The 22,356-nt window shown below is 42.0% G+C and overlaps 2 protein-coding genes across 5 annotated transcripts; one reads left to right on the forward strand and one right to left on the reverse strand.

Moving 5' to 3' along the window:
- Positions 1 to 788: 788 nt before the first annotated feature.
- Positions 789 to 10,844, forward strand: LOC139559042 (transcription factor AP-2-epsilon). 4 transcript variants are annotated; one of them, XM_071374679.1, is made up of 7 exons: positions 789 to 955; positions 3,205 to 3,660; positions 6,209 to 6,263; positions 8,282 to 8,513; positions 9,086 to 9,204; positions 9,545 to 9,683; positions 9,981 to 10,844. In XM_071374679.1, exons 1-7 carry the CDS (start codon positions 914 to 916, stop codon positions 10,240 to 10,242), a joined length of 1,305 nt encoding a protein of 434 aa, XP_071230780.1. In that variant the 5' UTR covers positions 789 to 913; the 3' UTR covers positions 10,243 to 10,844. The 4 variants fall into 4 exon arrangements, with proteins under 4 accessions (XP_071230780.1, XP_071230781.1, XP_071230782.1 ...); XM_071374680.1 differs by having other exon boundaries at positions 790 to 955; positions 3,205 to 3,648; XM_071374681.1 differs by lacking the exon at positions 789 to 955 and adding an exon at positions 1,691 to 1,908.
- A 1,449-nt stretch (positions 10,845 to 12,293) lies between these two features.
- On the reverse strand, positions 12,294 to 21,961 carry LOC139559043 (proteasome subunit beta type-2-like). The gene is made up of 6 exons (XM_071374683.1): positions 21,704 to 21,961; positions 20,788 to 20,910; positions 20,540 to 20,610; positions 13,169 to 13,331; positions 12,869 to 12,918; positions 12,294 to 12,514 (listed from the first exon to the last, which is right to left on the reverse strand). Exons 1-6 carry the CDS (start codon positions 21,792 to 21,794, stop codon positions 12,386 to 12,388), a joined length of 627 nt encoding a protein of 208 aa, XP_071230784.1. The 5' UTR covers positions 21,795 to 21,961; the 3' UTR covers positions 12,294 to 12,385.
- Between the last annotated feature and the right edge of the window lie 395 nt (positions 21,962 to 22,356).

Raw genomic sequence — 22,356 nt, forward strand, 5'->3', positions numbered from 1 at the left:
ATTGGTATAGTAACTATGTGGTACTGTAGTTATTAAAGTGAACCAATATCTTTCCATGTCTCTGCATGTTGCTTTTTCTACCGCTAGATGGCATTCTGACAGCAGTGTGGCATTTTGGGTCAGGATACATCCCAGAATTATGCATGGATTACGCGTTGGAAGTTATTTTGAAGACCGTAATATATTAGTGAAACAATAACTAATTCTTTGTTTGGCAGATATCCTCAATCCATAAAACTGAAATGTTTTAACTTTACATTTCAGAGAAAGTAAGTCTTTAGATTTCAACGCTGCATTTTACTTAATTTCTTTCTTACTAAAAGAGTCACTGCATGACGAGGTTTATTTTCCGATACATTTTTGATATAACCTGCAGGGTCTCAAGTCTGGACATAGTTTTCAAATGATACAGTAGCAAGGAGAGACACCAGTAGCCTGAAGTCTAGTGTACGGTTATAATTCCGTTTTAATTGATATATCTATGGAAACGCTTAAATATAATTATTTGCCTGTAATTAATAAAAATCTAGTCTATACAGTTTGCTTAAAATCTCTTGGTCATGCGTAATAGTATAATTGCACATTACAGTACAATTTAATGCATTCGACTTAATAAACGTGAGTGTGTTATCTATTCAAATGTTTCGTTTTGGCATAAAACTCTAACCCTCTTTTTGCCCTTATTTAGCAGCCCTCTTGATTCCGCTCACCTCCCGCCCTCACACCCCTACTCAAACTTCCGTCCATGTCTCTGTGTGACTCATACAAAACTCCTGCGTCGCTACTCCAACCAACTCACTCATCAGTCTACCTTCAACTCGTCTTAATCCATCCTCCTGTTGCCCGCTATAACCCCCTGTCCAAACGTAACTCCAATCTCTGCAACCCGGCCACCCTTTACAACAACGTCATCATGCTTTGGAAATCTCGAACGAAGACTGAGCCCTACTGTCAGGTAACAAATTATTTGGCTATGCTTGAATTGATAAACGTTTATAAAACGGCTAATGAATTTTGAAAAATGTTTTCTCTCACGCTATTACTGATCGGGCTAGATTACAATGAATATTTTTTTTAATCGTTTTTGTAAAGTGGCAAGAACTAGTGACAGAACTTGTTTGATGTTATAATGGCTTTACGGATCGATGTTGCAAATGTTAACAGTTTTCCAATTTGGGTGCCTGAAATGCTATAGATAACATTCACTCATTGTCATGGTAAGCACAATCAAATTATTCAAAATTATGTAAATATATTTAACACACTTTAAAAGTTGTTTTGAGTTATCTGTATCTCAAAAAGTTGAGCGAGGTGGATAGCGTGCGTAATGCTTTGATTACGCGGCAGTTTAAACAGAAGGCTGGATATTGATTCATATAGACTAATAGGCTATTTGATGCATACTCTGTGCCAAAATCATTTTGGGTTGTCTGGGGTCGAGACCTCTCATTTGGCGTTTAAAACAGGAGGCAAGTAATATGGGATGTTTGGTTAGTTTAATAACTTCGAATCTAAAAAGAAAGTAAAGGTAGGAAAATGATCAAACATACATGTGGGGAAATGTATGATTGTCTGAATGAATATCTCTTTAAGAAAACTGGACCCCCCCCCCCACCCCACCCCTCCCCTCTTCTGTGGAGCGCGTTCGGAAAACCTATAAGTAGCGCATGCATGGAGAAAATTTAGGACACTTTCTGACAGAAGCATCCGTAACAGCACGTGGTTGAGGATTGAGACATTTCTAAAAGGAAGAAGAAGAAAAGCTTTAGCTATTTCCTGCATGGATCTTGTAGACACATGAAAGTATCTTGGATTATAACTATTTGGTGACATCGATAAAACATCCATATCCTAGACCGTGAATTTGGGTAACCAGACGAGATGTTAGTCCACACATATTCGGCTATGGTGAGTCCCTATAAATTCAATACTACGCGCTAGTCTGCAGACCAGATTAGGTCCGATATGGTCTTGTCATTTTCCATTTCTACAACTTTGTCTTGACTCGAGTGGGCACAGATGTGTGACGTTAACTTCGCACTGGCGGCGCAGCTTTTGTCCTTGTCAGCTGTCCGGATAGATCGGCGGAATGTCGGACCGCATCAAAGTGTCCGTAGAAATATGAATTTAAAGAGAGCCGAGTAAACAAGAATGGCACTTTGAGATGGTAGATAATACTTTTGTGAAAGTACCATTGCGTTTTGCTGTGGTGAGCATAGTGACAATTGAAACTACTAAAGGGGTGTGAAATGTACAAGGCATACATGTTCAGATGGTAACCTATATATTAGTGGTTATTGGTTTAATGTTGGCATTTATTATTTTATACATATTTTAAATGAACTTTTTCCTTTGCTTTTAAATCCCTCATTGTTAGTTTCTAATAATGGACATTGTTCCAACAAAACATAATCGATCGGTGGGACCCAGCTTTAGAAAAATCGATTTTAACCAGGAAGTGCATGCATATGTGAAGGCTACAGGACAGTTGGAGAATATTGTAAAATGATTGCATTGATGATAGTATGTTATTACAATATTACATAATGTCTCCCAAATTAATTAAGACAAAATGGCTAAAGTTATGTTTAGGCTATATTACTTTACATTTAACTTGAACATATTTGCAATATTTTATAAGCTCCTGTAGTCATAAATGTGTTCACATATTTTATAATATTGGGTATTGTATTTCCTGGGGCAACATGATGCTATTGCGCATTAGATACCTGTCCTTTGTTCTGTTGGGGTTCTCAGTGGCCATGACCTTTGACACTGTCATGCAGCGATGCCAGAGGCACCTGCTGCCTGTCTGCATGCAAATCAAACACTTCGTTTGAGTTATTTGGACATTTAATAATTAAATAGTTGAATTTTAAGCTACATTTGTATTTTTTTTGTGGTCAAGACAGACTAAGTTTTGTACAGATCTGTATGCGCTATCGAACTGATTTAAAATCATTTTATTTGTATGTTGTATTTCAATTTCATTGCAGTTCAGTCAATCACAATCAATAACGAATTGTAATGTGCTTATGATAACGCTTAGGCTACTATTTATAGTTTTGCAAAGATTATTTGAATAAATAAAAAAACATTTAATTATAGGCCTGACATTTGGTGCAGTAAATCGATGCATTTGCATGTAATCAAAAAATAGTTTGATTTAGAAGCCTAAGTTACTTTTTTGTATTTAATGCACAGGACCGGGCGGACGGACTGACCGGCTCCTCGCCCAGCGGGCGACTGTCCCAACTCTCCTCGTTGAACCAGGCAGCTTACTCCTCGGCTCCCCCGCTCTGCCACACACCGGCCTCTGACTTCCAACCTCCGTACTTCCCCCCTCCATACCCACAGTCTTCGCTCTCATACTCACAGAGCCAGGACTCTGCATACTCTCACTTATCGGACCCCTACACCTCCATCAACTCCATCCATCAGCACCAGCAAGCGGCATGGCACTCGCAGAGGTCGCGATCGGACGAGGGGGGGCTATTGTCACAGTCACACCGGGCTTTAAGCCTCGACCACCGTCGGGAGTACCCCGGTGTACCCCGGCTTCTCCACGGACTTGGGGAGGGTGCCGCAGCGCTAGGGGACGGGCCTCTTGGAATGCACATTGGACATCACGGACTGGAGGACATGCAGGTGGGTTTATTTGTGCGTGGACCTTTTTATTATTCCTTCTCCCGTTCACAAACACTATATTGGTCGTGCGTAAAAGTCACCTTCCAGCGCATAGCCTAACCCATGCACCCATTACGTAGATAATTGCTGCATTCGTTTACTGTTTTCTTGTGGAAGAATCTATAAGAACTGGGTGAATAATTGTGTGCATGGCAAGGATTCTCTTTTCTTTTGTTACTGTGACAGTCGTCTTCTTTTGATGCGTATTTTACACACTCGCTTTTTTCTCCCAAAGGCTCCACCTTAGAAAAAGACCTAATTGTAAACGCAATTCATATAACATTTGGTCAAATATTGCATATTTACCAACTGTTCCACTAATACTTGTCTCGAAGTGGCCACCTGTCAAATGAAATGACCTTGCTCTTCGCCCTGATCTTATTGTGAAAAGTATACGCACAGTTTAAACACTTTATTTAGAGACCAATGGCATCTTTTCCCCGTGGCAGTGTAAATAGGCTAGAGACTTGTCTAAGTGGTGATGATTGCGTTGATGGATACATGTAGGCCTAATCATGTTAAACGGAATTGGTCCACTAATTGCAGAGGCTCGCTTGTCTCGTTAGCTTAAAAATTATATTAGTTCAACCTAATCCCCAAAGTGTTGTTATGTTAAATATAGCGGGCAGAGATCAAACAAATATATCTGAAAGCAACTATCATTTACATTCTTAGACCTTGAAAACATTTTCGTGATATGTTTAACTATATTAGCCTATTTTGTGGACGCAGTTTTTAAATAGATTATTTGGAAAAGCCATTTCTTTCAGGTAAATTGAAATAGACATGGATATTGGAAATATCAACAAAACAGTACGATATCAATAAGATAATAGGCGTATTTATACTATTACCTCATATATAACTAATTTGTTTCTGATTTCAATGACATATTGACAATGTATTATTGACAATGCAGCGGGAAAATTAACAAAATTTACTTTAGTCTCCTGAAAAAATTTACATAATAATATTAAATATTATATGTTGCAATTATTTACTTCCTGAATAGTTTTGTTGTTCTTTGTGTGTCTAAATTCAAGGCTGAGTTATTAGGCCAATAGGCTATCCTCTAACACAGGAAGCAAGTCAACATTTCGTTGGTGGCTTTAGCCGCCATCCATTGAAGTCATAGGAAGAAGTGTTGAACATATTATGGTACGCATGCAATTTAGCAAGAATAATAGTTTAAACGTTGCTATGGATTTATTGAGTAGTCAACCACACACAAGCAGGTGCAGATTCAGATGCATTTGTTCAAAGCATCCTGCATCTCTGACACAATTCGGCGCAACCAATTGATTCCCGTGGTCATTAATACAAAGAAACACTTACTCAAGCGGAAGGCATGGAGTTATCCAGAGCATGTTTGTGTTAAACGCTCTCTCTTGACAGAACCTTTATTTGATTAATGGATTAAATTCGCAAATTTGAGCCCCATATAAATCCCGAGACCAAGAGCATCTCTCTCTGCAGATATTTTTTTTTTATCACTCCTCATGACACATGTAGAATAACATAGTAATACCCCACAAATGTCAAACACTTCGAAGTTTAAAATGTTGAAATGTTTGTTGAATTTGTTATAGCGAATTAAATTGGTCACTTTATTTTCGCAGTTCAATGATATCCCCCCTCCCCCTCAAACATGTTTTCAATAAAGTTTATTTGCTGAATAGACAAGTAGGCCTGATCCATCCATATAAAAATATGTAGGCTTAAGATAGATAATTACATAAAGATTTAGTAACTTGAAAATTGGGCACTAAGATGACATTTTTGAAAATGTCCGATGTCCATGAATTCACATCGAAAAGGAGTGCGAACGCAGGGTTTATCTCATGAAGGCTAATCGATTAGCCCCTTTGTCATTTAAGTGAAAAACATACCCTACTTAGGCCATAGTTTTTTATTTGCAATTTTTAATGTAAAATAAAATGTGTAAAAGAGACATGGAATTGACAAAGTGATTATCATGCCAATAGCCCTCCCACAAGACCCGCCCTCAACTCACAAACACAAAATGTCAGTTCTTTGTCTAGGTTATCATAGAGTGAAGACAATGTTAAGCAGGGCCAACTTTTGTCTTCTTCTTTGTTCTCTGACCACACAACATTGTGTTCACAGCCAATTTCAAGAAATAGTGCAATTCTGTTTACTGCTTTTTCTTCCACCCCGTTCATAGAGATCACATACACTGTAAATGTATAAACTTGGCCTTGAATAAAAGCGTCTGCTAAGTCTCATACACTGTATTATGATAAGGGCCCCACAGTAACCGCCTCAACATAGAATTAACACCGGCTTCTCATTAAACTGCCCTCTTTTGCGTCTAGTTTCCAACACTGATGCCCTAACAAACCACAATACTCTAGCAAATCTGCCAATCAACTGTTATAATTTTCTTACACTGTGACAAGAGCTAAATTATAGATTGCACTTGGCCCAGACTGGTTTTGAATTGGCTGGTGGGGGTAGTGAATAAATGATCCTGACTGGCCACTGTATCTACCCAACACAGGGAATGGAGGAGGGATCAGCCTTGGGCATCCTGGACCACTCCGTCATTAAGAAAGGTAAGGGAAGCAGAGCTCTCTCTGTGTGTGTGTGTGTGTGTGTGTGTGTGTGTGTGTGTGTGTGTGTGTGTGTGTGTGTGTGTGTGTGTGTGTGTGTGTGTGTGTGTGTGTGTGTGTGTGTGTGTGTGTGTGTGTGTGTGTGTGTGTGTGTGTGCGCACCCTTCCCTATAAACACCAACCACCCCTCCAGCATACACACACACACACTATAAATAATTCTGTTTTGCTATTTCATTTGAAGTCAAAAAGTTCTCTAATACTCGGCTGCAGACTTCACCCTAAAGGCAGTCATTCTTAATGAACTGTTCATGGTCATATGAGAGGACGAGGGAGAGAGAGAGTGAGCAGGATTAGAGCAAGGAGGAGAGAAGAGAAGTGGGGCAAGGAAAAGGGAGGGGGAAGAAGTGATAAAAGAGGAGTTCTGTAGAAATTCACAGCCGTATGATCACTCTAATATTACCAATAGTAAGAACTAGGATTTTTCACAAGACACAGGGGCACGATTAACCAATTCAAGTTGAATTCCAAACAGCTTGAAATACTTAAAATCCAAAGCCGCTTTTGTGACTACACCGGAGACATGACATCTATGCATGAGCGATGCTTAACATTTTGCAACCAACACTCATTTTCAAGAGGAATGACTATCATTCCAGGGATTTGCCGAGGTTGAGAATGTATCAATTACAGCGCGTACTCATGGCCACGGATTTAAGAGCATAGAACAAACTCAAAGCCCACATGAATAAGCGGATCGGAGAGAGAGAGACACACACACAGAGAGACCTTAAAGACCTCTACACTGCTCCGCGGCTGGGCCTGGCTGGCTCTGAATGGGGGATAGAGAGAGCTCCCTTCTGTCCGGGAATCTGTGCCGCACAGTGGGGCGTCGCAAAGAGACGCACGCCGCCCACGGAGAGAGAGTGGAGAGAGAACATCCCAGCAGCAGCACTAGCACAGCTGACAGTAGGCACATAGATAATAACTCCGGAACAGTATAGCTAGTCACTGGGAGTATGCACTGAGCCAAAGGGATAAGGGGGGAAGAGATGCAGAAACCCACATGCGCACACACACACACACAGGGGCAGGAGAGGATACTAAGATACCATAGAAACACAGTAATGCACACATAATAACACACACACACGCTCACCTAGGGAAAGGGTTAATTCAATCCTCTCAATTCAGCCTATAGGAGCCACACAGCCTTTTGATCCCAGCCCACAGTCCTGGCATGAGAAGATGTGTGATTAGTGGGCTACATCAGCTAATTTCAAGAAAACAAATGAACGGTTTAAAAGATGATGTAACATTTATTTTTATTTGTACGTCAACATAAATCGTTATTAGGAACTGAATGGCCGTTTAAATTGTAATCATTTTTTCGCATACTCCTCTCAAGTAACTGCGAATATTACCACGATGCTTAGATTTTAACGGCTCAACTGCTTTCTCAGCCACAATGCTGTGATTGGCATTCATAGGGTAGTTCTGCTTTGTCCCCAGTTTCTCCCAGTTTTTAAACCTGCAAAGAGGTACCTTCAGTCCTAGCAACATTCAATACTTGAGAAGGAAGGTCTTTAAGCTTAGCAGTCAGAGAAAAGTGACTGTGAAAGTAGTGAGGCGTGAACAAGATCTAAATGAGATGTGTTACTTACAGAAACAGGGAACCCACCTGCTGTGACCAAAACAACAACAGCAATAGTGGTGCCAGAATTAGAGCTGTCAACACATGGGAATACGTGCCACTGAATGTATTATCCATGCAATAAACACATTACTTACGTTACTTGTATATTAGAAAGGATCGTGGAAATATGATTTTTATTTCCCTTAACTCTTTTTCTCCCTTCCTCAATACCCATCTTTCTCTATCATCTCTCTTCCTATCTTGCTACCCCCCCTCCTTTTTCCACCCTCTCTCTCTCGCTCTCTCTCTCTCTCTCTCTCTCTCTCTCTCTCTCTCTCTCTCTCTCTCTCTCTCTCTCGCTCTCTCTCTCGCTCTCTCTCAACAGTTCCCATCCCCTCCAAGCTGAACGGCTCAGCCCTGTCGGCCCTCCACCTCAGTAAGGATGGTCTAGGGATGGGTTCCGTGTCCAACCCAGGGGAGGTGTTCTGCTCTGTCCCCGGCCGTCTCTCCCTCCTCAGCTCCACCTCCAAGTACAAGGTCACCGTGGGGGAGGTGCAGCGACGGCTGGCCCCGCCCGAGTGCCTCAATGCTTCCCTGTTGGGCGGAGTCCTGCGCAGGTGAGAGGGTTGGAGTAAGGGGTGGGGAGAGAGAAACAGTGGAGAGACACACAGCTTCAAGGCTTCACACATGATAATAAATCAAATAAGAAAATTCTGAACAACAGATCTATTCAGGTATTCTGGACAATAGAATACAATATGTGTCACCCCTTGATTGCTTAATGTATCCAGTGGCAAAAGGTCCGCTCCTCCACAGAGAATGTAATAATGCATATATATTTTAAGACATTTTCAATTCCTAAAAAAAAAAAAAGTAACGTACCACATTTCCTGTTCAGTGTTCATACATTAGATTATAGTTGTGCATGTTTCAAATCATTGTCCTTCTATGAAGTGCTTTGGCACCATGTCTAACAAAAACGGAACGCAAAAGCAAAGGACCAAATGAAACCATCAAGTGGCAGCAGTACTAGACTATGGCCATGGGGAGTTTTGTGTGAAAGCAGCCCAGACAGACAAACAGACCTAGGAGTGGGCAGCCAGAGCCAGGGACTAGGCTCAGTAGTTTGTTACGTGGCCACACAGACAGGTCTTAAGCTGCTCTCTCTGGCTCCTCTCTCCTCCCTCAGGGCAAAGTCAAAGAATGGTGGGCGCTGTCTGAGAGAGCGTCTGGAGAAGATTGGGCTCAATCTCCCCGCTGGGCGACGCAAGGCAGCCAACGTCACCCTCCTGACGGCTCTAGTGGAGGGTAAGAGGCCCACAGTAACTTGTACACATACTGACAGACACTCCTGGGTGAACACAACTCTCTAGGTAGAGGACATATTCCCCAATTATCGATTAGTCAAATCTCGATTAAAATCTACTGCCACTGTAATTAACTGTTCAACCAAAATGTATTGCACAATTAAATTGAATGAAAATTGGTAATAAATTAATAATAACATAAAAGACCCTGCAGTACCATAAACCAATGGTAAATCCAAACAAGAGCATCACGTAAAAAAAACCCAGAGCTTTTCCTTATTTCCTGCCGAACCTTCACATTGACATCCGGCCATTCACTAGTCTTTTCTATCTCTTCCCAGGTGAGGCGGTCCACCTGGCCCGTGACTTTGGGTACGTGTGTGAGACGGAGTTCCCTGCCAGAGCGACAGCAGAGTATTTGTGTAGGCAGAGTGATCCTGAGCAGCTTCCCACACGACGCAGTATGCTGCTGGCCACCAAGTGAGTGTCTCGTGATCCATGTCTGGGCCTAATACAATCTTCCAGTAGATACAGTCTCACTAATACGGAACCATCTCAAGTGTTGCATATTCATACAGATATACATAGTTTGCGTGAAGGGCAGACGCCAACTACAAAATATTTTCGGCTTAACTGAAGCAGACGAAGCTAATTAGGAAATGTGTGTATAGTTTTAATGAGTGTGATTATCGTCCCATTACATTGTTAAATGTTGACCTGAAAATGTTGACGTTGGCATTGAAAAATTCGAACCCTTCTCCTACTTTTTCTCCTCAGGGAGATCTGCAAGGAGTTTGTAGACCTGTTGTCCCAAGACCGCTCTCCTCTGGGGGCGAGTCGTCCCAACCCCTGTCTGGAGCACGGGGTCCAGAGCAACCTCACCCACTTTAGCCTGCTCACCCACGGCTTCGGTACCCCCGCTATCTGCGCCGCCCTCTCCGCCTTCCAGAGCTACCTGGTGGAGGCCATCAAAATGCTGGACAAGGACCACGGGGGTGGCAAAGGCCACCACGAGAAGGAGATGAAGCACCGCAAATAGGTGGACGCCTTCTGACGAGATTGGAGATTTGACGGACTGACTGATTTCCATATTCCATCCTTTCTTAGCCTCCTTTAAGAGGACAAAGACATATTTCTTCCCCAAATTCTTACTGCGGCCCAATCCCTCACAGGGAAGGGCATGGTGATGTTTGTGCTGTATATGTGTCGGCCACTTCACTCAAAGACAGACGCATGGACTTCTTCTGGGCTGCTGGTTTTCTGGGCAGTGTCCATTCCTAACTGCCAATGACATTGTCTGAATGCGTTCTGACCTCATGTCCCTGTATGTTTGTCTGACTGTCAAGATGATACCCCAACCTGCATTCATTGGAATGCCCTCTACTTCCCATAGAGATACAACTATTTATCTCTATGCTTCTTCCATTCAAGATCTGTTTGACTCTCTGGACTTGGACCCACTTTGAAAACATCTCGTCACAAGAGATGAGCCATATCCAGGACAGCCAACTTTCTTAGTTTTGTTCATTCCTCATCTGGACATTGGATACCGTTTCACTTTCCACCCCATAGGATGGGCAGTTTGTGTACTACGATTTTATGTGGGTGCTGCTGGGTAATTGAGTTCTTGGGGGGGGGGGGGGGGGGGGCATGGTGTCACAGGCAGCTATGGGATTTTTTTGGGGTGAATGGGAGGGTATGTGTGGGTAAATTAAGAAAAAAAACCACATCATTTTGTACTTACTGTGTATGTTTAATATTAATGTTATTACTGTTATTATTGTATTACGGCATAAATGTAATATATTATTAAAGAATAACTGATGCAGAATGTCTGTCTGATGTTTTATCATTCACTGTCGATAATGGTGGAAGGTTGCTTTTCAAGGTTTATTCTAATACGTTAATACCTACAAACCACTGGCCATGAAATAACCCCTTCAAAATATGAATGGTTAAAGTACAATTTCGTGTGAATTTTTAAAATGTCTTTATCTCAAAAATAATTTCTTAAGATATACAATTAAAAAATATTTACTAAAACGTTTTTGATAGAGAAAATTTGTTGCCAAGTTAAAAAATGGAATATTCTAAAAAAATAAGCAATTCACCACTTATGATTAACCATAGACACACTACCCACCTCCCTTTCTCACATACACAAATTAATAATTACTGATGCGAACGTGCACCCCAGGGGCCACAAAAAATTCAGAGAGCCCATTTACGGCAGAGCGATGAAGTGAAAACGATCCCTCACCATCACAGCGGTAACTGTCATCGTGCCAGGCAGTCGCCAGCCCCACCGTTACCTGGGAGACCACCGCGACACCAGTGCACAACACCGCACCTCAGCTTCCGTCCCTCTCCCCCATCTGTTAAACTACCTCTCTTATCTGCTTGTTCTCTCCCTTCTCTACACCTCCTTACCTGCCCCCTCCCTCCACATTACCCCAAGTGTCAATTCCCCCATCCTATCTCCTTGTGACCTACCCCTCCCCCTCCTTTCCTATATCTGACACTCAGCAGGGTTGTTCTCCATCTCTCTGTGCCTCCAGGCAAACATATGCTGCTGTTCCCGTCAGATTCCGGTGTGTTTGGGAGAGGAGGGATTGTTTAATGTTTATTAATCACCTGTCTGCGGTATAGGAAGAGAGAGGAGTTGGAGACACACTGGCTTGATGTTCACTATTCTGGCTGTTTTCACATCCGGCTGCATAGCGGTTTCATTTTTCCTGAATGTAGAGGAAAATTGGGACTAAGTGTTGTGACAGCTAGGTAATAGGAGTTTATATGCTATGTATTTATCAAACATAACACTTAAATATAGTGTGCGTAATACAAGCATAATGTGGTACTTAAATTGGAGTTCCAAGTCTTTTGAAACGACCCACATTTTACTGAGGTACATCACTTAAATAGCAGTAAACAAAAAGCCATATTATATGGCTTTTCACTTTCACTCATGGTTGACTATGCACGTACACAACACATACGGAGGCACACAGACAGACAGACTACGGTGTACACAGCCAGAAGGCTGTTCTCTTTATAGGGGACACAGAGGAAAGCACCACGAGGACAAAGATATCTCAACGGTGTGTCACGTTTTATTGGAACAAAAAGAGCAAAGGTCTAGGGTACAACAAAAAAAATGTGGGCATTAGGGGTAAGCAGTGAGCTTAGGAACTTGGCGCCCGAGCAAGGGACTTGGCACCCACGGGCATAATCTTCTCCAAGTCATGGATGCCTTCCGTGTCAATCAAACGGACGCTGAAGGAGGGCAGGTTGAGGATGAAGCGCTTGTTCAGCTGGAGGAGACAGAGAGAGGAGAGTTCGGTCATGAGTCTTTTCATGCCAATGCACAGGGCGGCACTAGAATATAGGAGAAAACAAAGCTATGTTCCTGTTATAGGTGATAGTTTCAGTTCATTGAACAGTTCTCGCTAAATGTAGTTTCCCTAAATTAGAGACGTCTCAATTTGATATATTCAAGTAACTCGCACTCGACTGCCGCGTGGGAAATGATTCAACTGCAACGTGCGTCACAGCAACATCTCCAAACGTGATGAACTTTAAACCAACTAACGAGGCGGTCATGAAACACACCGCCGTCATTCAGCTCGCTCTAAAACAGAGGAGAAAAAAATAAAAAAAGAGCTCACCTCCTCAACGCACTTCTTCAGTAGGTCCACGGCTTCATCGCGAGTCAGATCTGAAGCACGAGAGTGATTCGAGAGCGGGAGACGGGAATAAAAAGAGAGCAATATGACTCACTGCACATCCTGATGAAGTTTAACTTCAATACAAGAACTCTTCAATCATTTACTATTTAAATTCTGTTGAGTGTTGCGAGAGCGCCAAGAACACGGCGAAAGGAACAGGGGAAACAGACAAGAGGTTAAGAACAGAAGGAGGCAGAAAGAGGAATAGTAAAAAAACGGATGGAGAACGAGAGATCCCACCTGGTCTGTAGTAGCGGTCGAGGATAGACAGGGTGAGGTAGGCTCCGTAGCCGTGGGCAGCGAAGGGGGCCTTAGCCAGAGCAGAGAGGTGGTCCATGTAGTAGAGCCCTGGGCCGTCCGTCTCATCAAACCCAGCCAGCAACAGGTTCACATGGTACGGAGTCTGGTGAGAGAGGAGAGAGGCATTGGTCAGCGAAGATGTGGAAAGCAATTCTGAGTATTATCGCGACATTATGGTATTATCGCGATATGAAGACATTATCGTGTGACGACAATGTTCTCACGATGGAGATGTAAGGAAGGACGATGAACTAAATGATCACACACACACAATACAGTTCTTCGCCCACATCCGAACAACAAGGTCCAGTTTTCCTTTCCTTCGTTATTACCGTCCAAGGCTGATGCTCCGACAGCGACCAATAGTCAGTACCATAGAGACTAATCGATTTAATATTGCACGCCAACGATTTCTCTCTATGGTCAGCACATTAAAGGATCATTGCATAAGCTGGGTGCCAGACACTTTGAAGAGGCAGCGTATGATTAAGACCGCAACAGAAGGCAAATAAAATGTAGTTTCTTTCCAGCTCGCTCAAACGTCGCCGCTCCTAATTATCGGCTGTGATTTGGAAGTTAACAAAATAGGAGATTAGATAACAACAGTGGCGAAAAAGTATGGGGAGGGGTGTGAAACTGCCGTGACATGGAGGGGGGTTAGGTGTTGGAGAGGACTGGGGGGGGGGTCATGGTGTCACCATCAGTATGACATCTGCTGGGAGATGGCACCCCCGCTGCTCCCTCCCACCACCCCCCCCCCCCCCCCCCCCCTCCACTCCCGCCTTCACCCTGGAGTAACGCCAGGGCTCATTAAAAACTTCTGTAGTCTCGCTCTCCTTCCCTCTCCCTTAAATTACTTATTTCATCCTTCTAGCTACTCCGTTTCAATGAGCTCTTCTACACGCTCGCAATACTCTTCTTTCGCCATCCTCCCTCCTTTTGCTATAATCCCTCTAAAATCAGGACAAATTGAAGTTTCAGAAACCAGTCATGGTGTGAAACCAGTCATTCGACAAATGTAGAGTTTCCGTTTAAAAGGAGTCAAACCTACCGATGCTATGAAGTGAATGCTAAAAAAATAAATAATCTGCAGCTAAGTGTTACACATGAGCTGCAGTAACCTGCTGTAATCTGAACACCTGCCCCAAGTATCAATGTGTGTTAGACACTTGCACCAGGGGAAAGAAAGGCCGACTTGCCATGCTCCCTGTGGAGAGGGGTTGTGTGTGTGTTTGTCTCGCCAGGCCATGCCTGAACCCATTGGTGTGCCGCGGAACACCCCAGTGGCATTACCCCCCACCCACCCGAGCGACACCTGTCTCACAGGTTACAACGTAACAATACAGCGCAGGAGATGGCATCAACATAACCCTTCCTCCCCATGTCACCTCAGAGGGTACCAACAACCGGGCAGCAGGCTCGTTAAATCCTGCACCTGACCTCACGCCAAGTCACAAACACGCACATGTTCAGAAGAACCTCGTAAAACACACAGAGAGAGATGGGCTGTTTAATATTCATTCAACTAAAAGGATGTACGGTTAGTTCTGGTGATGAAAGAGGTGAGCCGTAGTAAATCAACCCAACTCCGCTCGCTCTCGCTCTCCTCTTCCACGTGCCAGCGCTCGCTCCCTCTCTCCTTCCTGCCCTCCCTCCCCCTCTCTGTGCACCGTGCCCCAGGACATGTTCTCTTTATTGGCATTTCTCCTCAATGTGCTGTATTAATTGTTCATCTGTGCTGGAACAGGGGAGTCGTGTGCAATATGGCACTAGTAATTATTTGTGCCCGTGCTGTACTAAAAAAAAAGAAAACCCCATATGTGACGCTAGCACCACAAACTGTTGCCGTGGCCTTTTTGCTAAATCTTTAAATAAGCAAGAGGACTTACTTGTTCTTTTGGATACAACCTAAGAGGCTACATCTGACTGAGGTAATGGTTTACGAACCCTGTAAAAGACCATTGCCACTGAAATTTGCGGTCCATTTTTACAAATACAGCTTTGAAATACATAATGCTGTTAGTTGATTTCAGGTTTCTTTACAGTTGCTTGCCAGTGTTCTCCATCTTCCCTTCTCTCACACCATCTCTCTGAAGCTTGGCGCTTACTCCTGGGGTTATTGAGAGGCCCAGTTGTTGTTCTGGATCCCTGGTAGGTACACAGTGCAAGATCCCCCCCCCCCCCCACTCACACAATTCCAAGCTCCATCGCTACCACTTATCCCCGAGGTTTCAAACCACAAGAGACATCCTCTTCGCTTAACAGCTTAGCTCACCTCCATTCAGGTAGACAAGAGAGAAAAAACATTCAAATGCTCAGGAAGGAGTGGAAAACATGTTTATGTAACATATTTGCATGTCCATATATTCTGGGGTGGGTGTGAATTGGGGAGCATAACTAAAGGAAGGTGTGGGATGTCGACGAGAAATTGCTTACACTAAAAAAGAAATCTCAATACTTTTGGGAACCCTGCGAGAACTGCGTATGAAAATTCAATATACATAAACAAGGATATTTTTACCACAGGATAAAAATATATATATACGGTATTACTGCCTTTGGGCGGGCATGTATTTCTGAATATTTTGTAATATTATCCAATATCTAAAGCACATATTGAACCAGCAGCAGCCTAACTAACACAGACGCTCGCACTCTCTTCTGTGCCGTGTTGACTTCTGGGTCTAGCTCAAAGCCCTCGGGACTGGCCCCCTCTCTCCCCTCCGTATCCCACTCCCTCGGCTCCCACCTCCTTGTGTCCCACATTCCCTTCTCAGCCTCACTAATTGTTTTTTGTAATTATTTTCATCCTTCTGCTATTGTGACAGGCAGCGGCTGCACTCTTCTTAACATATTAACCTCGCCACAACCAGATGAGATTTAGAGGGACGGATACGAGGAGACTTGACTCCTGTGTTCTTCACACACACACACACACACACACACACACACACACACACACACACACACACACACACACACACACACACACACACACACACACACACACACACACACACACACACACACACACACACACACACACACACTTCACTCCAAGGAGTGGTAGGACAGGGACCTGGTGGGTTGCATTACGTTTCTGCCGCAGGTGTTGCGTACCGTTGAGACAAGAGCGACACTTACGCCAATTCACAACATATTGACAAATGTCTCTGGATCAGTCAAAATAAACTCGCAGCCCACATCTCAAACTGATATAGTAGAGGTACACAGAGACAAAAATGGGTGGAACATGTGTGCTACCCTAGCACGTCATGAAAGCAGTCGTTTTTCTGTTTGTTGCTACACTGGAAGCGGGCGACATGCTTGTGCCCAATTTTCATCTGAAACAATGGGAATGACTCGTGCTCTGCTAAGGTTAAGTGTCCAGTGTAGTACGCTCGTTAAGACTGGATTCCCACCTGAATGTGTGACAAAGGCTACGCGGCAAAAGCACAGAGCAACTTAGTAGTAACATAGTATAGTAGGCTGCGCTACATTGGAGAAAATACAAGCATTGGTCCACATTAAATAATGACATTGTCCCACTGTGGCATTGCTGTAACTTTACAGCACAGCCATGCACAATTACATAGGGAGGGGAAAAAATTGGGTAAGCTTAGTTATTAAACACACTCCCATCTTTGGACTTACATAAAATAAAATGTTTTTAAATACCCCCGATGTTTAACCTTTACTTAACACCCATCCCGGATCCGGGAGCATCCTCATCAGTAAAAGCTGACTAGCATAGCGCCACAAGTAAATAATAGCATATAAATATCATGAAATCACAAGTCCAATACAGCAAATGAAAGATAAACATCTTGTGAATCCAGCCATCATTTCCGATTTTTAAAATGTTTTACAGCGAAAACACAATATGTATTTCTATTAGCTAACCACAATAGCCAAAGACTCAACCGCATATTTTCACAATTTTTCTACCGCATAGGTAGCTATCACAAAACCGACCAAATAAAGATATAATTAGTCACTAACCAAGAAACAACTTCATCAGATGACAGTCTTATAACATGTTATACAATAAATTTATGTTTTGTTCAAAAATGTGCATATTTGAGGTATAAATCATAGTTTTACATTGCAGCTACCATCAAAAATATCCGCCGTGTATACCGAACGCTTTTCAGAAGCCAATGTCGACGTACTTCGCGCGCCAGAGAAGACAAAGAAATTTCCAGACCTGCCACTCCAAGAGCTCTTGTTCGACCTCAGATCAAGCTAGACACCCCATTCCACCTTCCACTGCCTGTTGACATCTAGTGGAAGGCGTATGAAGTGCATGCATATCGATAAATATTAGGCAATTGAATAGGCAGGCCCTGGAACAGAGCATCGTTTTCAGATTTTTCACTTCCTATATGGAAGTTTGCTGCAAAATTAGTTCTGTTTTACTCACAGATATAATTCAAATAGTTTTAGAAACTTGAGTGTTTTCTATCCAATAGTAATAATAATATGCATATTGTACGATGTAGAATAGAGTACGAGGCAGTTTAATTTGGGCATGATTTTTTCCAAAGTGAAAACAGCGCCCCCCTATTGACAAGAAGTTTAATGCTTCAACCAATTCATCTGGTTATATCCATAACAGTTTTTAATCTAAACCAATCAGATGTTGTATTATTAAGTTATTGACAGTTGTGCAAGTTTCCGATATCAAAGCTCCAAAGCAAACTTTGGTGTTGAGGGGACCCTCAGATAACATCTTCAGATATATTTTGTACTTTCTCAGATAAGTGATCATACTTTATGTACAATTCATATGCTGATGATGCACATGATAGCATATTTCATGGGCATTAATACATTTCTTGCCAATTTAAAATATGTGTTTTTCCATGCTAGCAGTCGTGACTGCATGTCACAGTCTCACAGTAGCAGTATAACTTGAATAAAAAATAAATAATTTCAGCTTACATTATTAAAATGCATTCTCTTATTTGTCTGTTAAACGAACCTTGCATTGTTATTCCCAGATGCCATTTTTGTAAATTTGAGATTTATCTTAAGTGGACTTAAAGGGCACAAAAAGCATTCCCTCTATTTATAATGTAAATGGAAATAAAGAAATATTGTAGGGTGTCTAATCAAAAAGGCATATTTTGATCAATGGGGAAATAATATGTTAATTGTGTAGATACTCCTCTTAGAAAACCAATGGTGCAAACTAGGGATGCACGATATATCGCCGAACATATCGGAATCGGCCGATATTAGCTAAAAATGCCAACATCGGTATCGACCCGATGTCTAGTTTAACGCCGATGTTAAAAACCGATGTCAAAACTACCGTGCATACCTATATAATGTAGGTACATGACGTAATGACGCCACGTAAAATTTTACGCTACAGGTGCAAAATAGCATTCCTAACCTAGCCCACAATGTCTGCTGTGTGGATCGAGCAGTCAACAAGTCGAGCAGTCATTTGAAAGATTAAGACAATTTCAGCGAGACAACTCAAAGGCGAAATCCCTTGACAGTCAACCGTTCTCTGTCGTCGGTGATGTTGGCTTTCGCTGACTGGTCGAGCACCAGTAGACACTTCCAAGTTCGCTATTTTTCAGATGTTGCGCTACTGCTATTAGCTTCACGACATACATACATATATATTATGGAATGCCATTTGGGTCTTTGCGTGTCAAGAAAGATACAGTAGCACTGTCAATGCTGTACAAAAAAGTCAGCAAACAAGCAAACACAGGCCACGAACGATGTGTTTACAATACCGCGTTGGTAATAAAGCCTCATTTGTTTGACCGCAACTTCTGGGGTCGCTAGCTTTAGCTTGGTACCTAGCTAGCACCAATACAACCAGCCTGAAAACAATTACCAGTAGAACCTGCAGTCATTTTCATTATTCTTAGCAATGATTTAGGAATCCTTGTGAGTAAGTATTATCTAGGTTGCCACTTGTTGTTCCCATATTGAAATTGAACTTCATTTCATGAAAATAAATAGCTGGCCAGCTACTTAACCCTGTTGCCCAAAGCTAACGTTATAAGCAGCCAGCTAGCTTCATTTGGCTAGTGAGGCTGGCTCGACCTGACCGGGGTATGTGTTGTGAAGCGTGCCACACTAAGGATAAGGCACAATAGTGGATTTTGCGGTTTGCCTTCAGAATAAAAGTATGTCATTAACAATTATGCAAAGGAATACAAGTAGTAGAATTATGCCATACTTTTATTTTTGAAGGCTAACCGCAAAGTCCACTGTTGTGGCTAATCCGTATTGTGGCTAGCTTCACATAGATGGGTCCGACCACCATTAATCAAATAAGAACTGTCTTATAAATCAGAGTTATTTTAGATGACTCCTGAGTTTGAAGGTAGGCCTTGAAATACATCCACAGGTACACCTCCAATTGACTCAAATGATGTCAATTAGCCTATCAAAAGCTTCTAAAGCCAGGACATCATTTTCTGGACTTTTCCAAGCTGTTTAAAGGCACAGTCAATTTAGTGTATGTAAACTTCTGACCCACTGGAATTGTGATACAGTGAATTATAAGTGAAATAATCTGTCTGCAAATAATTGTTTGAAAAATTACTTGTATCATGCACAAAGTAGATGTCCTAACAGACTTGCCAAAACTATAGTTTGTTAACAAGACATTTGTGGAGTGGTTGAAAAACGAGTTTTAATGACTCCAACCTAAATCTATGTAAACTTCTGACTTTACCTGTATGTTGTGTGGTCCTCCCACTTTGACTCGGGATAGCATGCAGTTTATTAGGCTGCAGGTTAAATAAGTTACGGTGACATTCACAGCGTGGTGAAAGTGCATGGTAATGAGCTTGATACTCCTTTCCTATAAATATCAAGGGTCTTATTCTGGTGACATGATGATCGATGCTTGGCTGTTGTTTGACAAATGAAAATAATCTCGCTTTTATCCATAATAACCTTGTTATGTAGGCTATCCTACACGCACTGTATCTGCGAGCTGTTGACTACAGCGCACATGCCAAAACCAGAGTGGGCACATTTGCTATATAGCACAACAGTTTGTAACAAAAACATTGGAAGAGTTGAAAATGCGATGGGAACACATTTAACTTAAATTTTTTATTCTGTACATTGGAAAGTAATCCCAAAAGTATTTTTTTGTGCACTACGTTATCACGCACAGCCTGTTATCCACAACAAGTCTGTTTGATGGAAACATCTCTGGTGGGGAAACGTACATATCGTTTCATGCAGACTTTAGAATATTTGCATAAAAATCTGTTGCCAATTGGATGGAATCTTCGCTAGTGTCTGATTTGTTAGGCAAATAATTACCCTGCTTCGAAGGTAGTCTGCAAGGTTCTTGCGTGTGAAGTTGGCTGCCGCTTTTGGACTGAGTTCATAACCTGAAAGAGAGTCAAACGAAAGAAATGCCCATTACAGGTCATACGTAACCATGGAAACCCCATAACTCAAATCTTCCATCTATATTTTAAGATTAGAAGCGTAGTGGTGCCATGAATAATAGGGCTACTAAGCCATCTTTATTTTGACACCAGAGAAACACAAGAAAGAGAACTTACCGTTTCTCATTTTGTAGAGCTGAATATTCTTCTGGATGTACTCTGCAAACTGCACTGTGTCACCTGCCTCTCCCACACATAGCAATAGAATCTTGTCACTCAGCTTGAACATCTTGTCTTGGTCTGAGGGCGATAGACAAGGTGTTAGTTATTCAATCACACACACCAGTGACATGTTCAACATGATGCATGGAAATACTAAAGAAAAAGAAAACACAATTTTCCTAAAATGTGTTTGATTACAAATAGCTTTCAGATTTTTTTGACAGAGGAAAATATTGCAAGTCATTTTGATAGTAATCTGGGCCTACTTGTGTGCACTCCTTGCCGAATTCCACTTTCACAATTCGAAGAATCAAACTACCTAGCTGGCTGGCTAACACACTAGCTAGCCTTTTTACCTATCTAACAAGTTTGTAACCCACCGTTTTGAGTTTGTGAACATGCAAGTTAGCAAGCTAGGTAGACAGTCCAACACGATTGTTCCCAACACACTTAGTCGCGTGAACAGTTAAAATCGTGCAAGATAGACAGATAGTTAACGTTAGGTGAGAACTGAAAGCATAGATACTGTTCTATCATTTCTGCTGGAAGCCACATCAGTCAGTTAAGAGTGTGTGTTTTTCCGATCTCGACTCATTAGCCGATGAGAAAGGAAGCTCGCTAGTTAGCTAACTAACTAGTTAGCTATTTAGCTCAAACAGCAGATGTTAGCTAGATAGGCTAGAATGCATAATTTACACAACCATTCTAACTAGTAAGTTAACATATGACTCAAAACCGAAATGTATGAGACAAATATGTTGGACCTTCTACTAATTTTAAACATTTTATGAATTAGTTAATGGCCAACAAAAGCCGGTTAAATAGCTAGTTGGCTAACTGCAAACGAGCGATGTCATAGTCATAACGTTACCCTGTTTCATCTGAATGATGCTGTTGGCGGCAATATTATCAGCAGCAACCAGGACAAAGTCTTGTCCCTGAATCCCGATCAAATATTCCATACTGTAATTTATGGGTAACAATTTTAAAGAAGTTTTTCTTGAGCAACAACTCAAACTCGTTCGTACACTCAGATTACGCAGCAAAACTGTAATAATTGGCGCAAGATGTTGACGTCATGATATATGAAGCTTTTCCCCTTCTCATGTGACCCAGGTCTGGTGCCACTGAAAGCCTACTGCAAATCAGAGCCCTCTGCTGAAAATGATTAATGTACTACGGTCTATCTCTGGAATATACAGACTACTTTCTTTTAATTGAAGTGGGGTGTTTAATAGCCTAAAGCAAGATCAAAAACAAAGAAACACCAAAAAAATTTGAACACGTTTTAGTCATTTAGCAGACGCTTTTATCCATAGCGACTTACAGGAGTCATTATGGTTAAGTGCCTTACTCAAGGGCACATCGACAAATGTTCCACCTAGTCGGCCAGGGATTTGAACCAGAGACCTTTCTGTTACTGGCCCAACGCTCTTAACCGGTAGGATACTGCTAGGCTTAACACACACACACACACACACTGATTAAAAGCAAAATTCCCTTTTTGTAATGCATTTTTGGATT

The sequence above is a fragment of the Salvelinus alpinus genome, chromosome 29, assembly GCF_045679555.1.
Source record: "Salvelinus alpinus chromosome 29, SLU_Salpinus.1, whole genome shotgun sequence".
NCBI classification, from domain to species: Eukaryota; Metazoa; Chordata; class Actinopteri; order Salmoniformes; family Salmonidae; genus Salvelinus; species Salvelinus alpinus.